The sequence below is a fragment of the Bemisia tabaci genome, chromosome 1 (genome assembly GCF_918797505.1).
Source record: "Bemisia tabaci chromosome 1, PGI_BMITA_v3".
Taxonomy (NCBI): domain Eukaryota; kingdom Metazoa; phylum Arthropoda; class Insecta; order Hemiptera; family Aleyrodidae; genus Bemisia; species Bemisia tabaci.
This window is the reverse complement of record NC_092793.1, coordinates 37249927-37273468: the sequence shown is the minus strand read 5'-3', so window position 1 is coordinate 37273468 and position 23542 is coordinate 37249927. Positions and strand designations below refer to the sequence as shown.

General features: G+C 42.7%; 2 protein-coding genes across 2 annotated transcripts; both read left to right on the top strand.

Moving 5' to 3' along the window:
• The first annotated feature begins 18323 nt into the window (after positions 1–18323).
• Positions 18324–19087, top strand: LOC140224620 (uncharacterized). Its single transcript, XM_072300515.1, has one exon. It carries the CDS (start codon positions 18324–18326, stop codon positions 19080–19082), a length of 759 nt encoding a protein of 252 aa, XP_072156616.1. The 3' UTR covers positions 19083–19087.
• Positions 19088–20433: 1346 nt separating this feature from the next.
• On the top strand, positions 20434–21648 carry LOC140226107 (uncharacterized). Its single transcript, XM_072306605.1, has one exon. It carries the CDS (start codon positions 20434–20436, stop codon positions 21646–21648), a length of 1215 nt encoding a protein of 404 aa, XP_072162706.1.
• The last annotated feature ends 1894 nt before the right edge of the window (positions 21649–23542 follow it).

Sequence of the window (23542 nt, the reverse complement as noted above, 5' to 3'; positions counted from 1 at the left end):
TTCTAAAACAACTCTATGTCACCCCTAAATTTCGTCTCACAGATCCGTCCGATAGATGTTTCTCATACCTTTTCAACACATCTCAGAGAGGTATCGGCACCGAGGCTATGAGTATCAAAAATTTTCAGACATTTGTTCTAACTAATGTCGCTGTGGAATTAGAACCATCACAGTAGGCATCCCTTAATACCAACCATGCATGAGGGCTGAATCGTTACACTTCATCATTATCAACCTATCAGAGGGATTAGAACACCTTCACTTTAGAAAAGTATACGCAAAGCACGATGTACGGTTTCAATATTCTAGATAATCCATAACTTATGAGCTTTTATGGAGATGAACTCGATTCATACAAGGAATTAACCGTGTTAATAACCTCCACATAATTAAATGTCCAAAAAGTATAGCTTGAGACGAAAAATTAAGCTGAAATTTGGTAAAATTGAAAAATTAAACTTCAACGCCCTCTGGTGGATTCAGTTTGAACTAGGTAGGAAAAGTTTTAGAAAGGTCCTAGAAATGTTTCTATGTTATTCAATGAAACATTTCTAAAACGTGTCAAAAACATTTTTAAGTGACGTATAAATTCGAACAAAATATTCAAAAAGGTTTCAAAGACATTATATTTATTTTTAATTGAAAACAAATCCAAAATGTGTCAGATAGGTTGCTGGGAGGTGTTGTTGAGTCGTGCAGGAAAAGTATCTGACAGCACTTTGAGAAGTTGCTTGAAACAAGCTGTAGATTGCATTCGAAACATTTTCAAAATATTTCGAAAACATTTCACCAAACACTTCGAAATTAGAAGTTATCTGAAAACGTGTTGGAGATGTGTTGAAAACGTTTTTAAAAAGTGATAGTAGAACAATTTGAAAACATTTTGAACACATTTTAAAAACGTTGTTTTCACGTTTCTGTAAGATGAAATGAAAATATTTTTAAACTGTGTTCAAAACATGTTGTCTCTGATGAAATATTTCACATGACTCTCAACTTTGTCTTCAAAATGTTTTTAAAACATTTCATTTCCCCTCCAAATTTTTCTTTTGTAAAATGTTTTGGATTGGTTTTCAAAACATTTCTGTTGTGTTAAATGTATCCAACTTGAAAACATTTTCAAAATGTTTTGGATATGTTTCAATGAAATGTTCAAAGTATTTGCGTCATTGAAACATTTCTGAAATGTATCTAATATGTTTCATCGAGATGAATCAGTTTCGACACAAGTGGAATGTTTCTAAAACCTTACCGATCCGAGCTGTGCTACCAGGGTATAGCTGTCTATGACTATACAGAGGTATCTGAAAGTAAAGATCCACTCTTTTAAATCTCTTTCAGTTTAAAAGCAGTTATAAATTATATTACATTTATATAAGTCTAAAATTTAACAAACCTAAAAATTTAACATTTAAAATTTAAAAATTAGAGCAATCTACTAAAAGAGTTTAATTAAATTCCAACTAATTAGGTGCCAGCAGGTGCGGTTAAACCTAGAATTAACTAACTATATATTTAAATGTATTATATCGGTTATAAAAGATATTAATACTCCCCTTTCTCACTCCTGCCCATCGACCGTCTTACTCCCCTTCCTCACCACCTAAACCTACCTAACCACCTAACCTAACCTAAATCGAGAGTCTAAAAATGATTTTATTCGAAAAATAGAGAGGATGATTTATCGTTCCGGCGGAAAATTTGAGTTTTTCAGGAGTGTTTTGGCATCGTGGTTTTGAGTCTGTGACGATAAATTAGCGCGGGAACAATCTGGAAAAATCTAAGACCCCTCTCGGGTTCCATCTCGCGGGCGGGTGTAACCGCGAAGTGTGAGACTTCAAAAAAATAAAGGGTACAGCCAGTCCAGTTCGGACATTAGTGGGATGGATAGGCTTTGCGGGGGATATCAAGATTTGGGACCGCTTGACCATCGGAGCAGCGTTGCAAGATTGGATACCTCATCATTCACATTATACTACTTGTGTCAGCTTTTTTGAAAACGTAACTATAACGATATCATGCACGACGTAGTGTTGGACTTTTGGACACATAACAAACACATTTTCAGGTTAAAAATTGGCAGAGGAGGGTGGCAATTTACTTGAAAGCACTGTCATTTCATTGGCTCTCTGAAGAATAATGTCACTTGCGGCTGGTTTGCTGAGACTACGTCATTTTTTTGCGCGCGTAAGGCTATCTCATACGTCTCGTTTTGATACAATTAAGATAAATTTCACTGTCATGGCACTTTCAGTGATTTTATCTTGAATAGATTAGACGAATTTTGAAGAAACCTGATTTCGAAAATTTGACACTTACTCTGCCGTGCTAGGGAAGAACGCCGTATGAACATTTGAGAGTTGTCAAATTTTCTTCGATAAAATGTTAATTTTTGAGAGAAGTTATGAATGTTTTACCTTGAAGTTTTCAGAAAATTTAGGTGAAATTGCGAAAAATTTTATCTGAAAAACTAAAGAAAAATAATCACCAGTTTTCCCGAAAATTTGTGATTTTCCAAAGGAAATTTGGCAAGGCCGGAAGGTTCATACAGCGTTTTTCGTTAGCATGGCAGTACTGCTCTCTTCACTATCAAGGCAGCATTTGTATCAAGCACTGTTTTCATTGGCTCTCTGGAGGAATAATGCCACTTACGGCTGGTTTGCCTGAGACTACGTCATTTTTACGGTAAATATATGATGACCTCAAACGATAAAACCTAAGATACCGAAAGTTATTATAGCACAAATTATACCCAACCTGCCGAATACTTCCAGTTTCCCAGCTTCACTACTAATTAAATGAGACACACTACCAAACCCTGGCAAAATAAGAACATAAACCTCTGGATGACCAAAAAACCAGAATAAGTGCTGGTATCCTCGCCATCACGGCAGAGGGATGAATTCTAACGCAAAGGGGGTGCCTGGCGCTCGGAACGTGATAGCGGCAACGGTGGGGTAGCGAGGCGGTGGGGCGATGGGGCGATGGGGCTGGGCCCGGGAGCAGGAGCCCCTTGCGGGCCCAGTTATCGGTCAGGACCGGGGACCGGGGCCCGGGGAACGCACTGCGCAGGCGCGTTGAGCGCGCGGGCATCGGATACCTGACGGCGCGGCGCGGCCTCTGCGCGTCTACAATTGCCGAGAAACAACTTTCGGTGCCAACTCCGGCCGTACCCCCCGCTAACATCAATACAACCACCTGTATGCCTGTAGACGTGGACATTTTCTTGTATATTCCTTGTTTCCATGTGTACGTCGCTCTCCCGGGGCCCACTTTGCCGGATTTGGCGAGAAAATCCAGGATTTTCCCGCGAAATTTGACTCAAAGTTGATTTTGGTGAACTTTGACCGAGCTATGTCGAGGAAAAGGCCAACAGTTACGGAGTGTGTGTGGGGCGACAGGTGGGCGCTCCTCCAAAGTTTTGAGGTTTTGGGGAGGGGAAAAAAAGAAGAAAAAGTGATATTTGACCCTGAAACAACCAAGAACTTGCCCGTAGGGGTACCTTATTTTCAAAAAAATTCTTGCGGACGACTCTTTCAGCGACTCTTTCTGCCGCCGCTTTTCCGAAGTTTCGAAGGTTTGGAAATGGAAAAAAAAAGAGAGAAAAAAGTTTTATTTGACCCTGAAATAACCAAGAAGTTGCCCCTAGGGGTATCTGATTTTCAAAGAAATTATTCCGGACAACTCTCTGGCCAAGTAATTGGGTTTTTTTTATTTTTTAAATGTCGCTCCCTCAAAGTTTCAGCCCATGTATCACTACTACATATTGATGCCTCCTCAAAATAGATCGAATTCAACTGAGAGACACCACGTTTGGTGAAAAACTTCGAAAACGAAGGGTCTACTTATTGATTTATAAAGACACCTCCTGTTTTCCATACTTCCCCTCTTACTTTACCTAAAAACTTCAAAAAGCATGGTGTTGGAGGCCTAATTTTAAAGCGTCATGCAAAATTTTTTCAGAGCCATGAGGACTTTTTACAATAAATCAGGGTGCGTGAAGTATTTCTAAAGTTATATTGTTGAATTTTATTGGCGAGCCTCGAAAAATTGTTCTCTAGTTTGTTTCTAAATCAAAGGACTCCTTACACAATGTAAACCATAAAGGGCCTTCCCAAGAAATGACTTACTACAACCAGGTGAAGGATTATTCGTAATGTGCGGATACTCACAATCAGTCTAATTAAGGCGGCGATTAAATTTAAATCAGGCAACCTCGGCTAGTCCACTGAGCATGTGTGCCATTCTTCTCTTTGAAACTTGCCCGTCGCCTGATAATGTAAGAAACAAAACACAAAAGGATTTTATTTCATCTCATAAATTCCTGCTCGATTCTCACGTTTGCCTGCTTTTTAATTTTTACATCCTCCCTCCCTCCCGCGCCTCCCACCCCCCTCCCCGCGGTCGGACCGAACCGTGCCAAGCGCTCCTACGAAGGAGCAGGTCCTTTCGAGGATATTTAATTTTATTGGCGCAATAAAGAGAAAAAATGAATAGTGATAAGGTACATAACTCGGGGTGTCGCTGGAACACAATCGAAGACGGGGGAGGGTATTTACTAGCCCACTCGCCACTCGCGCTCGCGAAACGCGGCGATAAGTCAACTTTCAGCGGATTTACCGGTTTGGAATTAATTCGTGCACCGGGCAATTACGTCCCTTCCGCTGCCAACCTGCGGGTGCTGAATCGATCGATCGATAAACAACATTGCTGAGATGGGAAGTTCTCGATTCGATAGCTCGATAATCGATCGTTTAGTTTTATACGCACCATAAACTGGGGGTATGAACTATGATACGGTAACGCGAGAGGTGTGCTGTTCGAGTGTTGGTAGAACTGGTGCATGCGGTTGCGTTCTCACGATTGGTAGCGGGATGAAATAGACGGGTACTAGACGGAGACAAAATATTTTAGAGACCTCTTACTAATGGTCTCTCGTAAATCATCAGTGCTTGGACCGGTGGCGCTCTCTTATTGAGCACCAGAAGGAAACAGAACCGATGCGAGGAGAGTACAGGGGTGACGCATAGGTGGATCCAGGGGATCGTAGGGGGCGTACACCCCCCCCCCCCCTCGTCCGAAAAAAGTATGGGGTAGAGTATCTTTATAGGGAGAATATGGAAAACTCGAATTTGGAGGTTAGGTAGCTCAATTTGGAGGGCATGTAGCTCTTGGGGCCCAAAAGGGCAGCCAACCTATGAACTCGAGCTATCCAGTGGCGCAAATTTTTGCATTTCAAATATTTACACTGATCAAAAATTGAATCAGTGAGTTCGAAAACACACCAACTCGGACAAAAAATTGTTCAGGAAACACCTAATACTGCGCAGCGGGTGAAGAAGTTAGTTTAAAAAAAACCTTTTTGATGCCAAAGGACAAGTACCTGGAGACTTTCTAAAGCACCAAGTTTCAAAGAAGTTTCAAAGTACACGCATCATAGATTAGAAAAACTAGTACTTGACTGCGAAAACATCGCTTACAATTTTCACATATAATTTGAGTTTCATGATGATAGTCGTTTGATGCTACTCAATACTGCGATTTTGTTTTAACTTGCTTAAGTATTTCGAATTCAAAATAATTATTATTTACAATATCTTTTTAGTCTACCTCGCTAATAACGCCGTATAAACATTGGAATGTTGCCAAATTTCCTCTTTGAAATTACTTATTCTTTAAGAAAGTTATGAGTACTTTTCCTCGAAGTTTTCAGACTTTTTAGAAATATTCACAAATTTTCCGGTAAATTTGTGATTTGTTGACCTAAAATTGGCAACACCTGATGGCTCATAAGGCGTTCTTACTTAGCACGCCAGCAATGTCCGTTTGTAGAGGTATGACAAAACATGACGGAATGAAATTTATTTGTGAACAGAAGAACCACTCATAATACTCGTGCCAGTCGCTCTCCGTGAGGGTGAATACGGAAAACGTAGAGCAATTTTCTCGGTTGAAACGACGGGTTTGGCTTCCGATAGAATAATTTACTTTCCTTTTATCAGCGGCGAGGAGAAGGAAAGAGAGAGAGAGAGAGGATGGAAAAGCGGAAAATTAGATGTGCAGCTTCGGGAAAGGCTATTATTTTAAACCTGAAAATAATCTACTTTGATGAAATATACTTGAAAAGAATCATTTGAAGGAGAGATTTTCTTCGAGAGAACTCGGAAATAAGGGACGTAGGTGGAAAATAACAGTTGTTCTATGCGCTTCCGTTGTTGTCAGAGTGTCTTCGGAAAAAAAGGCTTTAATACGGCGGAAAAGGGTACTTCTTTCAACACGTTCTCATTTTGCACGTCTATAATTCGCAATTTTTTTAATGAGGAGGCTTCATAAGAAATTATACTTCTACATTCATTGTATTGGTCAGGTAAAGGTTTTTCTTTACACGTTTCATAGTTGGTAAAAAGTTTTCTTTTTATACCAAGAGACTTGGACCTTTAAACATATAATAACTAACTAACCAACTATATATGTATTATACATGTATGTTCATGTATGTCAAGAATTCTTAAATTTCTCAATACTTTACTGCTCAAAATGTAAATTTCTCCTCTTATTCTACTATTTTCATAATTTATTCATCATTATTTCCCTACCATTTTATTTCTGTGCCTTTTTCCTTTCCTTAACTTCCCAAATTTTCATGGTCCAACTCACTTCAGGTGCCTTCTAGCCAAAAGTTGCTTTGGAGCCGAATGAATTCTAGGTAGATTGTATTTTGCTATAAGAAACCGCACTATCTCTGGATCTTCCATAAAAGCACATATCTGCGTAGGGAAACCAATGGCATAAACGTTGTTTCTGGAGAGGCCAGAAGTAGTGGTTCCTTGTTGCAAAATGTAGTCCATTTTATAGTTTACATTTCGATCGCATTTCGCAAAAAGGAACCAGCGTGATTACAGTGTTTTAAAAATTGTGCAACTACATTTTTTCTTTTTAAGTTACTAAATATATGTACAGTATTACAATTTACCAAAGTATTTCCCCTTTAAAATTAGCCATTTATGGTGGGACTCATAAACTATTTGCTATTTTGGGAGATTAGTTAAATTATTATGATGAGGCGATGAGGCAACATTTTAACAACACTGTAATTGCGCTGGCTCCTTTTTGCCAAATGCGATTCATTTCAAGTTTTACATAAATGTAATCCAAACACTAATACAATAATCAAGATTGATTAGCAGTCGTTGATACACTTGAACTGCGACGCGTTATCTACAACGAGATTCTGAAGAGTGCGCTAGGAAAATTTCGTAAATATACCGGTGGCGCGCGGCACCAAAGCCTGGCTTCCGGCACAAAGGAATAATCACGGAAGAAAATAAAGCGAGTTTAGCGAATAAAAAGGGCTGGGAGCGGTGCGGAGGGGAGGGGAGGGGAGGGAAAAAGGCGGGAAAAAGAGAAAAGTGTTGAGTCGGGCCGGAGCCGGGCTCGGAGCGAAAGCACAACTTTTCCTACATGCTTTTCTTTGTGCAGCCCCCGTCGAAGGAAAGTTCTTGCTCATAAAATGTAATACAGGAACAATGTATAATTTGAAATGGTGCTAATTTTAGCTGCTTTTCAAAGCGAACGGGATCCCGCTGAATGGGAGAATTTATTTCCCATTCTTTCGGGGCTCTCTAAGGCTCTGTCTCGCCTCCGAGCTTGTCCTATTATTCGCTCCTGAATTGCGCCCCCCCCCCCCACCTCCCCCTCCTCCTCCTTTTCATCCGGCCCGGATCGAAGAGTTCTTGAAGCTTCTCAAATTTGGATTACTGCCATCTCTAGATGCGTTCGAGTGCCGAATACTGAACGCGAGGATTCTGTGCCCCAACGCGCTTTACCAGTGAAAAGCGCAGTTGATTCGGGCAATATTTTCTCCGTGGCACCTACTAATATAGTCTGATTTAGTAGCTACTAACAACACTAGTGGTAAACAAACACATCGATTGCTAACGAACAATACTGCCTGACTGACAATAGACCACGAAACAAGTCAAAATCAGCGAACATTGTAATGCAATGTCTGAAGGTAGTAGCACTGAATATATTGGAATTTGGAGTGTACCCGAGTGCTAGAAATAATGTAAAATTTCTTTAAAAAACTTAAATTTTATTAACAAACTTAGACCGAAGCTTTTCGAAGCGAACGCTTCGTCGTCAGGGTCACAAAATCGATATCATAAAGGCCATAATTTAAATTTCAAACAAGGTAACAGATTTTATTGATGGTAACAATTGATAACAAGCTATTAGATCAAATCACTCTTAATAATCAAAACATTGTCAATGTTTGCTCAGTACCTGTTTCTCATCAGAGATGGCAGCACATTTTATGTACAGGGGATTTGTTGCCAGATCTACCTTTTTTTTTCGATGAACTGCAATAATCTAGGTCGGATTGACCAAAGGCTTGCTAAAAACACGTGGCTTGCGGGATGTATGTGGCTGGTACATACAAGATTTAGATCTAGGTTTACAAATACATCCTAAAAAAGGATCAGAGTTCAAATTGACAAAGAAAAAAATTGAGTGTCGCAACATAGCCGAAAATAGGTGAGCCGTATTCGGGTCTCGCTTAACTATTCTGTCGAATTTGAGCGGCACCTTATTGGCAACATGTAGCTGAGCATTGCGAGTTTACACCTCGTGCCATCGCGCCTTCAACTTTGCAGACGCAACACGGACATCCATCAAGTACGAATAGTTGTATCTCTGCGCCGTCATCAACGCTTCCTCTCCCTTGCTCTATTTCTATGTTGTGTTGGTTCCGTTTTACTTATTTGCAGTGGTACTTCAGGGGCTACGTGAGCAACACGGTCGAAGTTAGGAGAGGGGTGATTGGATCTCCTTTCTTAACTTTTCTGCCAAATCTGAGCGACACTTCATTGGGAGCATAGAGAAGAGCGTTGCGAGTTAACGCCCTGCGCCTTAGCGCCTTCAACTTTTCAGACGCATCACGGACATCCATCAAGTACGAATAGTTGTATCTCTGCGCCGTCATCAACGCTTCCTCTCCCTTGCTCTATTTCTATGTTGTGTTGGTTCCGTTTGACTTATTCGTAGTGGTACTTCAAGGGCTAAGTGAGCAACACGGTCGAAGTTAGGAGAGAGGAGATCCGAGGAGATCCGATTACCTCCTTTCTCAACTTTTCTGCCAAATCTGAGCGACAATTCATCGGCAGTATAGAGAAGAGCGTTGCGAGTTAACGCTCTGCGCTTCAAATTTGTAGATGCAACACGGACATCCATCAAGCACGAATAGTTGTATCTCTGCGCCGCATCCGTCCCTCGCTGTGAGTCAACGCTAGAGAGCTGATCTGCCGCGCTAAGGAAGAACGCCGTATGAACATTCGAGAGTCGCCGAATTTCCTTCGATTGAATGTTTATTTTAGAAGAAAGTTATGAATATTTTTCCTTGATATTTTCTGGAACTTTGGGTGAAATTGTGAACAATATTATCTGAAAAATTGGAAGGAAAATATTGACCAATTTTCCTGAAAATTCGTTATTTACCAAAGGCAGTTTGGCGACGCTTGAAGGTTCATTCTGCGTTTTTTCTTAGCACGGCAGTAATGCTCAGCGCACACGAAAAAAAAAGAATTGCTGATTCAGCAATTCAATTGCTAAAAACAGTGAGTGCAATGTTTCAACGCAGATTTTACAACAAAAAAATGCTACTTAAACTACATTGTAAACTAATTTAACCACATTGTAAACTAATTTAACCACGGGGGTGGTTAAAGTAGCATTTTTTTGTCGTAAAATGCGCGTTGAAACATTGCACTCACTGTTTTTAGCAATTGAATTGCTGAATCAGCAATTTTTTTTTTTCCGAGCAGGAATAGATTCACTACGCTCTCAGAGAACACAAGCACAAAGTCTTGGGGATAATGAGGTCCCTGCCGCAGGCCCGCCACAAGGGGGGGGGATACTGGGTCCTTGGTACCGGGGCCCGGGCCCTGGAGGGGCCCGTAACGCAGGTGACAAACCACTACGAATTCATGTGTAACCCTTGTCTCGTAGGGAAAAGTGAAAAAATTACCCTAAAAATTCCGCAAAAGGTGAATAAAGTTTCAAAAACACGCTAGGGCACTATAAAATTTTTCTTACTTTTTTAGAGATTTTCAAGATTTTGAGTATATGTAGAATGATATTTTTAGTAACTGTGTTTCATTTTCTTCCGTTGTCGGATGCTAAGAGGCTCCTTTCTGGGCATCCTCGACTTCAATGGCTTAACTCCCTTGCCATAGACGTACGAAAGGGGAGTCCAGGGGGGCCCGGCTCCCCATAGAATTGAAAATTATCATCTGCCCCCTCAAAAAAAAATTTATAGATGTTTTGAATGCAACAATTCGAAAGTTTTTGGTGCTGAAAGTAAACAAAAAGGCGTAATTATTCTGCAGAAATTGATGGAAAATCTCCATCATAAGAGCTTCATAATGCGTCCAAATAGATTTAAAATTTCAAAAATTTCCCGGGGGAGGCCCCCCGGACCCCCCCCCCCCTGTGCTAGGGGCCCGGGTCAGAAAATTGGTACCAGGGCCCGAGATGGGATGTGGCGGGCCTGCCCTGCCGTGCACCATTCGGTTTGAAACCTTATTTTACGCATCTTGAAGAGTTATGGAAAAATAATAACAAACTTTGAAATATTAGTTACTGAAAAAGAGCAATTAACATGAAGACAGTCCATGAAACACTATATAGTCGAATAAACGTCGAAGTTCATTTTATCTTGAAGCCTTTTCTTTGTAAGCAGTATATATTTTCGTTGGCGGAGTAGTGCAGGCATGAAACTAAAAATCTTCCCCCCAAATTCAGAGTTCAAAAATTCCAACCAGACTTTGACAATGGTCTGTATGAATAATTTCAAAATAAACGATTGGTTAGTAGTGTATATATGAGGATATGCCCACACTTGACCTTTGACATTTAAGGCGACACCAGAGGGAATCGGTGTGACATCACTAGCGACTGGTTAATTGTTGCGGGTTGCCTACCTATCGTTACCAGTGTTGTAAAATTGTGCAGAAAAATGGCGATTATTACCAGTGTTGTAAAATTGTGCAGAAAAATCGGAATTAATTTACGGTGAGGGGTGGGGTATGGTGCATGATTTTACAACCATGATGTGTCGTCACTAGCGACTGTTGCCTACCTATCGTTACCAGTGTTGTAAAATTGTGCAGGAAAATCCGAATTATTCCGCGATAATCTGGCAACAATGTTATCATGTTACGAGGTGTTGTAAAATTGTGCGGAAAAATCTGAATTTTTTTAGGATGAGGGCTGGGGTATGGTGCATGATTTTCCAACCACGGTGTGACGTCACTAGCGACTGGTTAATTGTTGCGGGTTGCCTACCTATCGTTACCAGTGTTGTAAAATTGTGCAGAAAAATCGGAATTAATTTACGGCGAGGGCTGGGGTAAAGTATATGCTTTTACAACCATGGTGTGACGACACTAGCGTAGACTGTATCGTTACCAGTGTTGTAAAATCGTGCAGAAAAATCTGATTTAACCGGGGAGGGGTCTGGGTCACTTGAGAGTTGACTGGTTAATTGATCCGGCATGCCTGTCACGGGCGACGGGTAAGTTTATTCGTTACCAGTGTTGTAAAAATCGGGGTTATTTCGGGGGAGCGTTGGACCATGATATAAATATGAAAGCATTCCTTTTAACGGTGTTAGTCTTGTTTCGAGTGTTAAAATGAAATTTTTCCAACAACCTAAACGTCTTAAAATCGAAAACAAAGACCCCGATGTTAAGGCGAAACGAATACCACGTCACAGTGATTTGCTTCCTGATACGATCAGATGCATAGTTTGTGGTCCTTCCAATTGTGGGAAAACCAATGTTGTATTGTGTCTGCTCCTCGAAAAGAACGGGTTAAAATTTGAAAACGTTTATCTCTATTCGAAAACCCCGTTCCAACCAAAATATGAGCAGCTTCGTCTTATTTTCGATCAGATACCCGATCTCGGGTATCATGTTTTTGGGGAAAATGTTGAAATTGTGAAACCTCGCGATGCGAAGAAGAATTCCATTTTCATTTTTGACGATGTAGCTTGCGATAAGCATGATGTAATGCGAGAATATTTCAGTATGGGACGACACAGTGGCGTCGATTGTTTCTATCTGGGACAGACTTACAGTCGTATACCGAAGCAGTTGATTAGAGACAATTCGAATCTTTTGGTAATTTTTAAGCAAGACGATACCAATTTACGTCATGTTTACGATGATCATATAACAACAGACATGAGTTTCAATACGTTCAAGACAATGTGTTCCCTATGCTGGGAAAATAAGTATGGATTTCTAGTCGTTGACAAGGACAGCGAATTGGAGACGGGAAGATATAGGAAAGGTTTCGATGTGTATATAAAACCGTAAATTTCCCTCGGCTCATCATCATTCGAGAAGATGGAGCTTATGAGCGAAGTAGCCGATGCTCGTGAAATTGTGAAGAGGAAATTCGCCGCTTTGCGACGCGGTGAAGCCGAAACCGAGATTCAACTCGAAAAACGATTCAAGCCTATCTCGCAACCGTTGAAAGCGTTACTCAACCATCATCAACAACAACAACAACAACAACAACAACAACAACAACAACAACAACCTAAACAAGAGTATCTGGAAGAAAAGCAGGAGGAAGAGAAGGAGGAGGAGGAGGAGGAGGAGGAGGAGGAGGAGGAGAAGGAGGAGGAAAGGGAATCTAATGATGATGATCGCTTAGAGGAAGAAGAAGAAGAAGAAGAAGAAGATCGAGAAATTACTCTCGAAGAATATGTGGCCAAGGAGCAATTTTCGAGTCGAGTGACCCCCTACATCTACGGAATGTTGAAACATGGAGGCGATTTCGATCACATGTACGGGGTAAGATACGACCCGGATCAGAATAAATATAAAATCGGTGGTGAGGTAATCGATTTCCAGCGAGACGATGACACATTTATGATTAATAACGCGCGATTTCCCTATACTTCGGGATTGTTGGAGCTCATTTTCAAGAAAAAGCCGGTAGATTACACCACCGCCGATCTGGAACAATATAAAAGGATACTTTTACTCACAAACGCTCATAGAGTATCCTACGCATCAGACGGAGCGATTCGAAGCAATAGTTCGAGTAAATATAAACTTGTGAAGAAAGTGTTAACATCGCTGCCCGGCGGCGACGACAGTGAAGGAAACTCGCCGTCAACTCCGAGGAATAAGAAGAAGAAGAAGAAGAAGAAGAAAACCGGTAGAGGCGTTTTCGTGCCTCTGAAGCGTGATCGAGACTACGTCTACTGGGACGATCCGAACGAATTAGTCGAGCGATTGTCTTTGTTGATTGCTTCCCGCGCAGCCGGTCATAGCGGACTCGAACGAGAGATACTCAGTATCGAGGAAGAGCTTCGCGAGAGTGGTTATATTCTCTAGTGCTGTTACTCCCTCCGTTTTAAGTGCTTGTCATCATCATGAGCTCAATCGAATGGGTCTCCTTGGACGTGGTGGAAAAAGATCCAATCTTTGGAAAACTCAACCTTCCAAAAACACCTCAGCAGCAGCAGCAGCAGCAGCAGCAGCAGCAGCAGCAGCACCAGCAGCAGCAGCAAAGTCCCGAACTCATCGATCTGACCGGGATCAATAATGCTCGAAACAGGGGTAAACAGAAGGTGAAAAATGAGGACCCGTCAATGCCTGCGATATCTGACCCTCTCTCGCAGCTGATAACAAGAAACGAATTGAATGAAGTAGACGCCAAGCTGAGTACTGAGCAATCTATGTTCCATGTCCTCATCACAGATCTCTCCGATCGTGTGAGAGAGAATAAATTCGAAATAGGTAAATTCGATTCGCAGTTTCGTGTGCATGATGACAGATTCGAACATCAAAAGAATAAAATTGAAATGTTGAAATCGAGAATCAACGAGGTCGAAACTACATCGATAAAAACCATCCAGGACGTTCTAGATCATTTGACCGCTCGAGTCTCCTCTCTCGAAACGCAAACATCGACCGGGCTCGATTTTTTCCGCTCGAAACTCGAGGAACTAGAAGCCAGAGTGATTCCGATGGAAAATTTACCCGAGAGGTTTGAGGAAAGCGAGAGAAAATTGAGCTCTCTCCTCGCCCCGCTCACCCCGCAAATCGAGGACATTCGAAAACAATTGGGATCGTTGGAGCTTCTACCGAGCAGAGTCGACGAGCACGAGCAAAAGCTGACTCGATGTGAGGAAACCAGCAGGGAGCAACTCGAGGAAATAAAAACCAAGCTCGTTGCCTACGATCAAACCATACCGGCAAGAATCGAAGCGAGCGAGAAGAAACTGACCTCAGTGCTGGAGACGCACACGAATCTCGAGGAATTGAAGCAGACACTCGATAAATACAAAGGGATCAACGTTGTCCTCTCGAAAACGGAGTATTTGGAAGGGGTCCACCATCGACAGAGCGAGTACCTGAGCCAGCATGCGAACAAGATCCGAGACCTTGAGGGGAAGATATTTTCACTCCGGGATGGTTACAAAGTTCTCGATGAGCTCATCCTCGGACAAAGTGATCGTATTTATTCCCTCGAAATGGAGCAGCCGAAACAACTCGTAGAGTTGGAGAGCAAAATGAACACTCGACTCCAGACACTCGAAGACGATCAGCCTAGACTCGTCGATGTGGAACGTAAAGTAGAAGAATTGACGTCAGTGAAAACAGGCTCATCATCTTCGCTGATTAACGATTCGAAAACCCCATCGGAAGAAGAAGAAGGAGGAGGAGGAAGAGGAGGAGGAGGTGTCATTGAACCTCTCGCATCGAGCGATACACCAGCATCACCGACGGGTGAGGTAGAACCCGGGGAAATTGTTGAAGAATCATCGTCAACCACTCCATCGCTGATTAACGATTCGAAAACCCCGTCGGAAGAAGAAGGAGTCATTGAACCTGTTACATCGAGCGATACACCAGCATCACCGAAGGGTGAAGAAAAAAACGATTCAGTCCTCGTTCACTCTCCTGCCGATGCTGACGACGACGACGACGACGACGCATCGGGTACGATGGAAATAAACAATCTAAAGTTAAAAGAGACGGTGAATAAACTCGACGAAACCTTGAAAAATTTGATTGTAGAAACTGCTCGAAGCGACAGTTCTCAAACCCCCGCTCTCGATTCGAGGAAACGAGGCGCAGAAGTGGGGGAGAGAGAGAATAAACGTAGGAGACGGCGTTGAAACATTTCGATCGTGAGTTGCAAGAATGTCGGTGGACAAGTTCGGACACGCAAACATCCCGGCATCGTCGGATCGATGGAATGCTCTCGTTCGTCAGATTGCGAACAATCTCATATCGGCCAGAGCGCTGAGTCTAGACTCTCTTCAAGGTGAACATTACGATGCAGGTTCGAAGAGAATAAGTAATCTCTCCGACCCGAGTGATAGTCGCGACGCTATTCCACGTGCTTGGTTCGAAGAGAAACTCGAGGAAAAATATTCATACCTCGAGAAGGAGTTGACTAATATTCGACAAATGTTTCAAATTCTGACAAAGACAGGGGCCACATTCGGGTCGGACACTGCTCCAGGTAGCAAACCAACCCTGATTGTTCTACCGACGACGACGACGACGACGACGACGACGTCAGCAACGACTTGAGAGAAATGATGGCAGAAGAAGAAGAATTTGTGTATTTGCAGTGTCAAAAAGTTCAAAATAGACTTCGTGTGCGCGTAATTTCCAATAATTATTTTCAAAACTTAAACTGCCAGTTTCCGCGAGCGTTACGGGTGGAAAATCAAATTTATCGAGTTCCCGCGAAAGATGTGAGGATCGTCAAAAATCTGAACAAAGATTTCTATTTCATCGCGAAGAAAAATATAGCGTTGATCGGCGAAAATATCGCTCCTCGAGAATATGTGAAAATTTTCACCGAAGAAAATGACGATACCTGTTGCATTTGTCTCGATAATAAAAAGTTCTACGTTTATATTTCGTGCGGACATTTCTACGTGTGCAAACGTTGCCAAGACTCGCGGAATATTCCAACTTGCCCGATTTGCAGAGCCGTAATCGTCGAGGCTGTGCCGTTTAGCGAATTGAAAATGTAGTATTTTCTACTCGTCATTACCAATATGAAGCTGGCAGAGTCGACTCCTCCTCCCGCGGGCAGCAGCAGCATCAAGGAGGGTCTCGTCGAGGAAGTACACAAGCCGGCTCGACGGAATTTCCCGCGTCGGAGCGTTATCGTGAAAGGAATCGGGGATCTGTGGCAAGGCGATCTCGTGGAAATGATACCCTACGCCGGGGTCAATCGAGGATACAAATACTTGCTCACCGTGATCGATTGCTGTTCGAAATTCGCTTGGGCTCAACCCGTCAAGTCAAAGTCGGCCGAGGATATCACGCGAGCGATGGAAACCGTACTGAAGACGACGAGTCCACCGAGACTGTTCCAAGTTGACAACGGCTCGGAATTTTACAACAAGAATTTCATGGCTCTCATGAAAAAGCACAATATCCATCTCTACTCGGTGTTTACGAAAATCAAGGCGGCCATCGTGGAGCGATTCAATCGCACCCTGAAGACTAAAATGTGGAAACGCTTCTCGCTCCAGGGTAGCTACGAATGGATCAAAAACATTCAACAATTAGTCGGCGAATATAATCGAAGCCACCATCGCTCGATCGGGATGAAGCCTATCGAAGCTGGCCCCAGCAACGAGAAGGAAATATTGCGTAAGCTTCGAGGTAGATCGATTTACGCGACAGTGCCGGGTGCTCCACCGCCCGAATCCAAATTCAAGGTCGGCGACCGGGTTCGGATTAGCAAGCAGAAAGCCTTGTTCGAGAAAGGTTACACACCGAATTGGTCGAACGAGCAGTTTATCATCGTCAAGGTTCAAGGAACCGATCCGGTGACGTACATTCTAGAAGATATGGAAAAGCAGCCAATACGAGGAGCCTTCTACAAGGAAGAATTGCAAAAAACCCGCTACGAAGACGTGTATCTCATCGAGAAAGTGATTCGTCGGAGCAAGGGCAGGTGTTATGTAAAGTGGTGGGGGTTCGATTCGAAATTCAACTCGTGGATCGATGAAAAGAATGTGGAGGGGAGCGCAGCTGCTCATTCGTCAAGATGATGATGTTTGAGTCGAACAGTTGCATCAGCAGGAGCAACAGTCCGGATCGTTTCGATACTCAACTGCTGCTTACTCTGATAAATTTTCGAAAAGAGTGTCTCGCAGTGCTGTCACGGAGTGATCTAGTGCGTATCGACCTGTGGATCGATAAATTAAACCTTTTAACCTCTATTCCCATCGCGAGGGATCACTACATCAATTGCCCGGGAGCGCTCGAACCATTCGCGGCGGCGGCGGTGGACATTCCGGATACTTGCGCGTGCAACACATGTGCAATCATCGACCACAAATTCGAATTACTGCGGAAGGAGTACGGGATTTCTATGCTATAATGGCCATGCCGGCAGTGAAGGACAGTGAAATTCAAATGTTGGTTTCGAAAGCGGTCCATTTCATGAACGTTAATCGTCATAAAATCTCCGAGTACGACTCTCATCTCCTGAACAGTGACATTCAGCTCGTCATGCGATTGTGCGACGAGGAGAAAGCCCCCGATCAACGTCATTTCAAGGACTTGTGCAAAGGCGGGCCGAAGACATCTTGTATCTGCGATCTTTACAATTGTATAGTGTTTCAATTGAAACATTTGAATAGATTTTATAATCATTCTCCGGACTGGAGTAGTATGTAATCTTTAAACGCTTTGTGTGTATATAATTTCTCTCTCTCTCTGTATCCTTTAACAAAAAAAAAATAATAAAACAATAAAACTTGTACATAAATTTCGGATTTTAATTTCTTTCCTCAGCGTCACCATTTTTTCTCGAAGGGAGGGGAGGGGAGGGGAGGGGGTCAAACCCAACATCATCATCATCATCATCATCATCATCGCCATTCGCACGAGTATAAAGAGCGGGAGGGAGAGGGGGCTTTAGAAACAATCATATGTTTTCTCCTTGAGAATGGATCATCGACTCGATTTCCTCGATGGAATTGTTTCCACTATTGACGGTTTCGATGGTGGTGGTGGTGGTGATGAAGATTCGAAAAGAAAAGAGAGGGTCGAGTGTGTGAAGCGACTCGGCAAGGTGGTGGTTCGTTTCATAAACAAGTATTTGCTCAAGCTCATTCTTAGAGCAGTGTACAAACGTATGAAAAGCAACTCGTTCCATAATGCTGATGATGATGATGATGATGATGATGATAGTGACAGTCTCGGTCACGATACTGTGAATTGAGTATAAATTTCCACTCGTAGAGTGTTTACCGTTCAGTAATGAAGCGCAAGTGCAAGGGTGCGGGGTTGCTCAACGATCTGATCGATCTGATCCCGGGTGAGAAACATCTTCCGTTTTACAATTATTGCGGTCCATCTACGAAACTAGAAGAGAGATTGGCACGCGGAGACAAGCCAATCAACGGACTGGACGAAGCTTGCCGTTCCCATGATATTGAGTACAGTAAGACTTCGGACACGAAAGAGAGGAACAAAGCAGATCTAGTGTTGGCCGATAAAGCTTGGGAACGCGTCAAGGCGAGTGATTCTTCGCTCGGCGAGAAAGCGGCAGCTTGGCTCGTCACGAACAGTATGAAACTCAAAGCCAAACTAGGTATGGGCTGTGGAGAATGTGGTAACGATGGTGTTGAGAAGAAGGAGAAGAAGAAGAAGAGTAGTGTCAAGTCGGGTGTCTATAAGCAAGCGGATGGATTTCTTCCTGATCGTGCTCACCCCGCATCGAGGAAACAAGATCCAGCTAAAGTAGAGAAGAAGAAGAAGAAGAAGGCAACGCCTCCCTCGCCCCGTATCATACCCGTTCCGGCTACGGGTGGTGCTCTGATGAAAATCCTAACATCTCGCATCGGGTTATCGCCCGAGTCGTCGAATCAAGCCATGGGTAAAATCGGAATTCACATGGCCGGACGGAAATCTCGTCATCGAAGGACACGGATCGGTGAGGGTCTCTACCTGGCTCCGTACAAGCAAGGTTACGGTCTTTACCTGAAACCGCCATCAATGGCTGCTCGTTTAAACTAATCAAGGAGCTACCGTATCGACCCCTCTCGGATCGAGATTTATCGCGAGCGATCGAGCGTTTGAAAATTCCTCATTTTCGCGGTGTATTCATGCGCGATGAACTTTTACAGTCGCTGATTCGACCGCGTCGAAACGAGTGTGCGATAATCAATTTGGATTCGAGTCGAGGTCCCGGATCCCATTGGGTCGCTTACTGCAAGAAAGGTCGAAGAACTCTGTACTACGACAGTTTCGGTGACCTACCCCCTCCCGTGGAACTCGAACATTATCTAGATGCGGATGGCTCCGACAACGACGACGTTATAGAGTATAATTTCGAGCGTGAGCAAAAACCAAACTCAGTTAATTGCGGTCATTTATGCTTGACTTTTCTTGTGCGAAGCAACAGCATCAATTAAATAATCTGAGTAAAAATGTCTGGTATAACTTTCATTCTGTCTGGACGGAGCAGTGTTCTCGAAAATAGATTTTCCCCACCTTTAAGTCTCGGTGCCGGTAACGGATCGAATCGATCGTCATCATCATCATCATCATCGTACGAGATCGGATTGGTCGACCTGGTGTTCTTCAATTCCATTCCCAACGTAACCGAAGCGAACAATAAACTCATTTTCGTAAAATGGAAGAACGAGGGTGGAGGCGTCTCCGTGACTAAAGCGGTTAAGCTCGCGATACCGCCCGGTGCCTACGAGTTGGAATCTATCGAGAAATTCCTTCAGGAAAAATTGGGTACCGAAGCGGGATTCCAATTGAAAGCGAACAATAATACTCTCAGATCGAAAATCAAGTGCGCGTACGGTATCAGTTTCGATGTCGAAGAGTCGATCGGTCCGCTATTGGGATTTTCGAATCGTTTGCTGGTGGCCAACGAATGGCACGATGCGGATAGACCGGTGGACATAGTACCGATCAACTTGATCCGTGTGGAATGTAATCTTTCCAGCGGGAGTTACGTGAACGGTGAGGTGGCTCATACGATTTTCGCCTTTAGCCTCAACGTAGCGCCCGGATATAAAATGTCGCTCTCACCGCAAACGATCATTTACAGTCCGATCAACGTAGGCTCCATCGATCACTTGCGTATCGATCTCGTGGATCAAGACGGACGCCCGGTGAATTTCGGAGGAGAAGAGGTGACGCTACGTCTTCACATCAGAGAGAAGAAGAAGAAGAATCATGGGTAAATTTAAATTTATAAATAAACGAGTCGCACCGGGATTCGCACCAGTTCGCGTGACGAGTTTGGAGCCGAAACAGCTCACCGAATACAATAAACGGTTGCTCGCACAATTCGGCTACGTTGTACTCGACAACGAGGAGAAGAAGAAGAAGAAGAATATCAGATATCGAAATGGAGGCGTTCACACTGGACCCGTCGCTAAAAAACGTGGTTTACTATCAATACCATACCTATAACCCGTACAACGCAACGTTCAAGAATAACGATGAAATTCGTCTACCCATCAACAGCCAGGATCTCTACACCGTGCCGGGCGATTCAAAAATTTACGTCGAAGGAACGATCGACGTCACGCTTAAGACAGGGTCCACGGCGGCCGATTTCCAATATGAAATGACTAATAACGCTCTTTTGTACCTGTTCGAGCAAATCAAATACGAAATCAACGGTGAGGAAGTGGATCGAGCCCGTTCGGTCGGTGTTACGTCAACGTGTAAAACCCTGTTGACGAGCAGTCCTCAAGAGCTGAACGCTCTCCAAATCGCCGGATGGGGAACGCCAATCAGATGCGGTTCGGACAATACTTTTTACGGGATGATACCGCTCAGCATGGTTCTAGGCTTCAATCCCGATGTGAAAACACCGCTGGTCCGTCTTCGGCAAGAACTCATTTTGATCCGATCGAGGACCGATAAAAATTGCTACCTGATCAAACCGGGCTGCAAGGACAAGGGCTCGATTTCCATCTCTCTGCAAAAAGTTCAATGGATCATGCCTCAAGTTAAATTCAATCTGGCAACAGAAAAAACGCTTCTCGACAAGGTCAAGAACAATGTTAGTTTATTGCTCCCGATCACGAGTTTCGAGACTTTCATCTACCCGCAACTGCCGACGAGCGATAAAGACACGTGGAAATTGATGACGACGACCAACGTGGAAGCTCCGTCGTATATAATTCTGGTATTTCAAACGAATCGTTCGGATAGCGAGGAAAGCGATGCTAGCAAATTCGATCACGTCAATTTGCGCTCTTTTAAAGTGTATCTGAACAGCGTTTGCCTCCCGTACGAGGCTCTCAACGAGAATTTCGAAAAGGAAAAGTATTTGAGTTTCTATCAAAACTATTTGAATTTCATCACAGATTTTTCGAACGGTGAAAAATTATGCGAACCGGCACTGACCATGACTCAATTCAAATCGCAAAATCCCATGTTCATCATGAAATGCATTTACGAGGATATCATCAAGCCTGGACCGTTGGACATTCAAATCGAGGTAGAGTCGCTCAAAAATTTCCCGGCTGGGACAACTGTTTACGCAATTTTAATCCATAAATCTGTTTACGCTTATCAGACTCTGTCGGGTAATATAAAAAGAATATTGTAGTTTCAAAGAAAATGAACGAATGAATGTAACACCTTAGTTTGTAGAAATCTTTTGTTTAGAATGTAAAAATTGTGAATCGTTCGAATCAATAAACACTGATAATATAATTATTATTACTCCTTGTTTCTCGTTTTTTCCTCCTTTTTTTTTTTAATATTTGCGGGGCAAGTTTTAAGGTTTTGGGAGGTAAACTTATCACGTTTCGCCCGGTTGGGTAGGCAAACCGCAGGGATTAATCGGTTGTGGTTAAGAAAAGCTAATTGTTCCTATCCATCACCCCCGATTTTTCTGCACAATTTTACAACACTGGTAACGAATAAACTTACCCGTCGTCCCTAACAGGCAAGCAAGCCGTATCAATTAACCAGTCAACTCTCAAGTGACCCACGCCCCTCCCCGGTTAAATCCGATTTTTCTGCACGATTTTACAACACTGGTAACGATACAGTCTACGCTAGTGTCGTCACACCATGGTTGTAAAAGCATATACTTTACCCCAGCCCTCGCCGTAAATTAATTCCGATTTTTCTGCACAATTTTACAACACTGGTAACGATAGGTAGGCAACCCGCAACAATTAACCAGTCGCTAGTGACGTCACACCGTGGTTGGAAAATCATGCACCATACCCCAGCCCTCATCCTAAAAAAATTCAGATTTTTCCGCACAATTTTACAACACCTCGTAACATGATAACATTGTTGCCAGATTATCGCGGAATAATTCGGATTTTCCTGCACAATTTTACAACACTGGCAACGATAGGTAGGCAACAGTCGCTAGTGACGACACATCATGGTTGTAAAATCATGCACCATACCCCACCCCTCACCGTAAATTAATTCCGATTTTTCTGCACAATTTTACAACACTGGTAATAATCGCCATTTTTCTGCACAATTTTACAACACTGGTAACGATAGGTAGGCAACCCGCAACAATTAACCAGTCGCTAGTGATGTCACACCGATTCCCTCTGGTGTCGCCTTAAATGTCAAAGGTCAAGTGTGGGCATATCCTCATATATACACTACTATTGTTTGCCACCTTTTCTGGCTGCACTTAATTTGTCATGGAGCTATCTTCATCAAATTGTGTCTAAGCATTACATTATTCATCATGGTCTAGACCAAAAGTTCATCACAATCAGGAAAATATAAAGAGGATAATATTCAAAGTGGTTGAATTTTGACAAGAGAAGTGTTACCTCATCCGACGTATAACTGGAACAATCACTTCCGATCCATGCAATATTCAGCGCGTGTTTCTGACCTCGAATCATGTCGTAGGTATAATTAAGGTGAAGAAGCAGCCACAGTCAGCGTAATATTCTCGAAATTTTTTCTTCAAGGAGTTACAGCTTTTTTAAAGACTTCGGTTTTTGGAAAAGCATCACTTGTCTGCAATCTCTTTTTCAAAAAGGAAAAAAAGAGAAGGAGGAAAAATGAGTGTTATGTTATTTTTCACTCTTGAAGCTGATTGGAATTAATAAATTAAACATACAGGGTTAAAATTTCAATCAAAATTGCGCATTTCAAAGTCTCGATCGTTTTTTTACTAATTTTGAAAAAATTACGTAATACGTAGCGCTAACTTATAAACTTTCCACTCATTTGATTAAACTGGTGTAAAGGACGGGATTATTCTTCACAACAGCCGTGAATTGTGTCTTCCAACTATATTCGTGTTTCTTTTTCCTCCTTCAGTGCGGGGGGCATCTCATTTAACATAGGGGGGTGGGGGAATATAGGGCTATACGTTACGGTCTGTTATGTTGAGAGTCTTAAAATTCAGCCGCACGTAATATTTTAAAAAATTTAGCCAACTTCAGGGAAATAATATTTTGGGAACCAGTTCATCAAACTGTGTATGAAAATTAGGTCAGAAAGCAAGG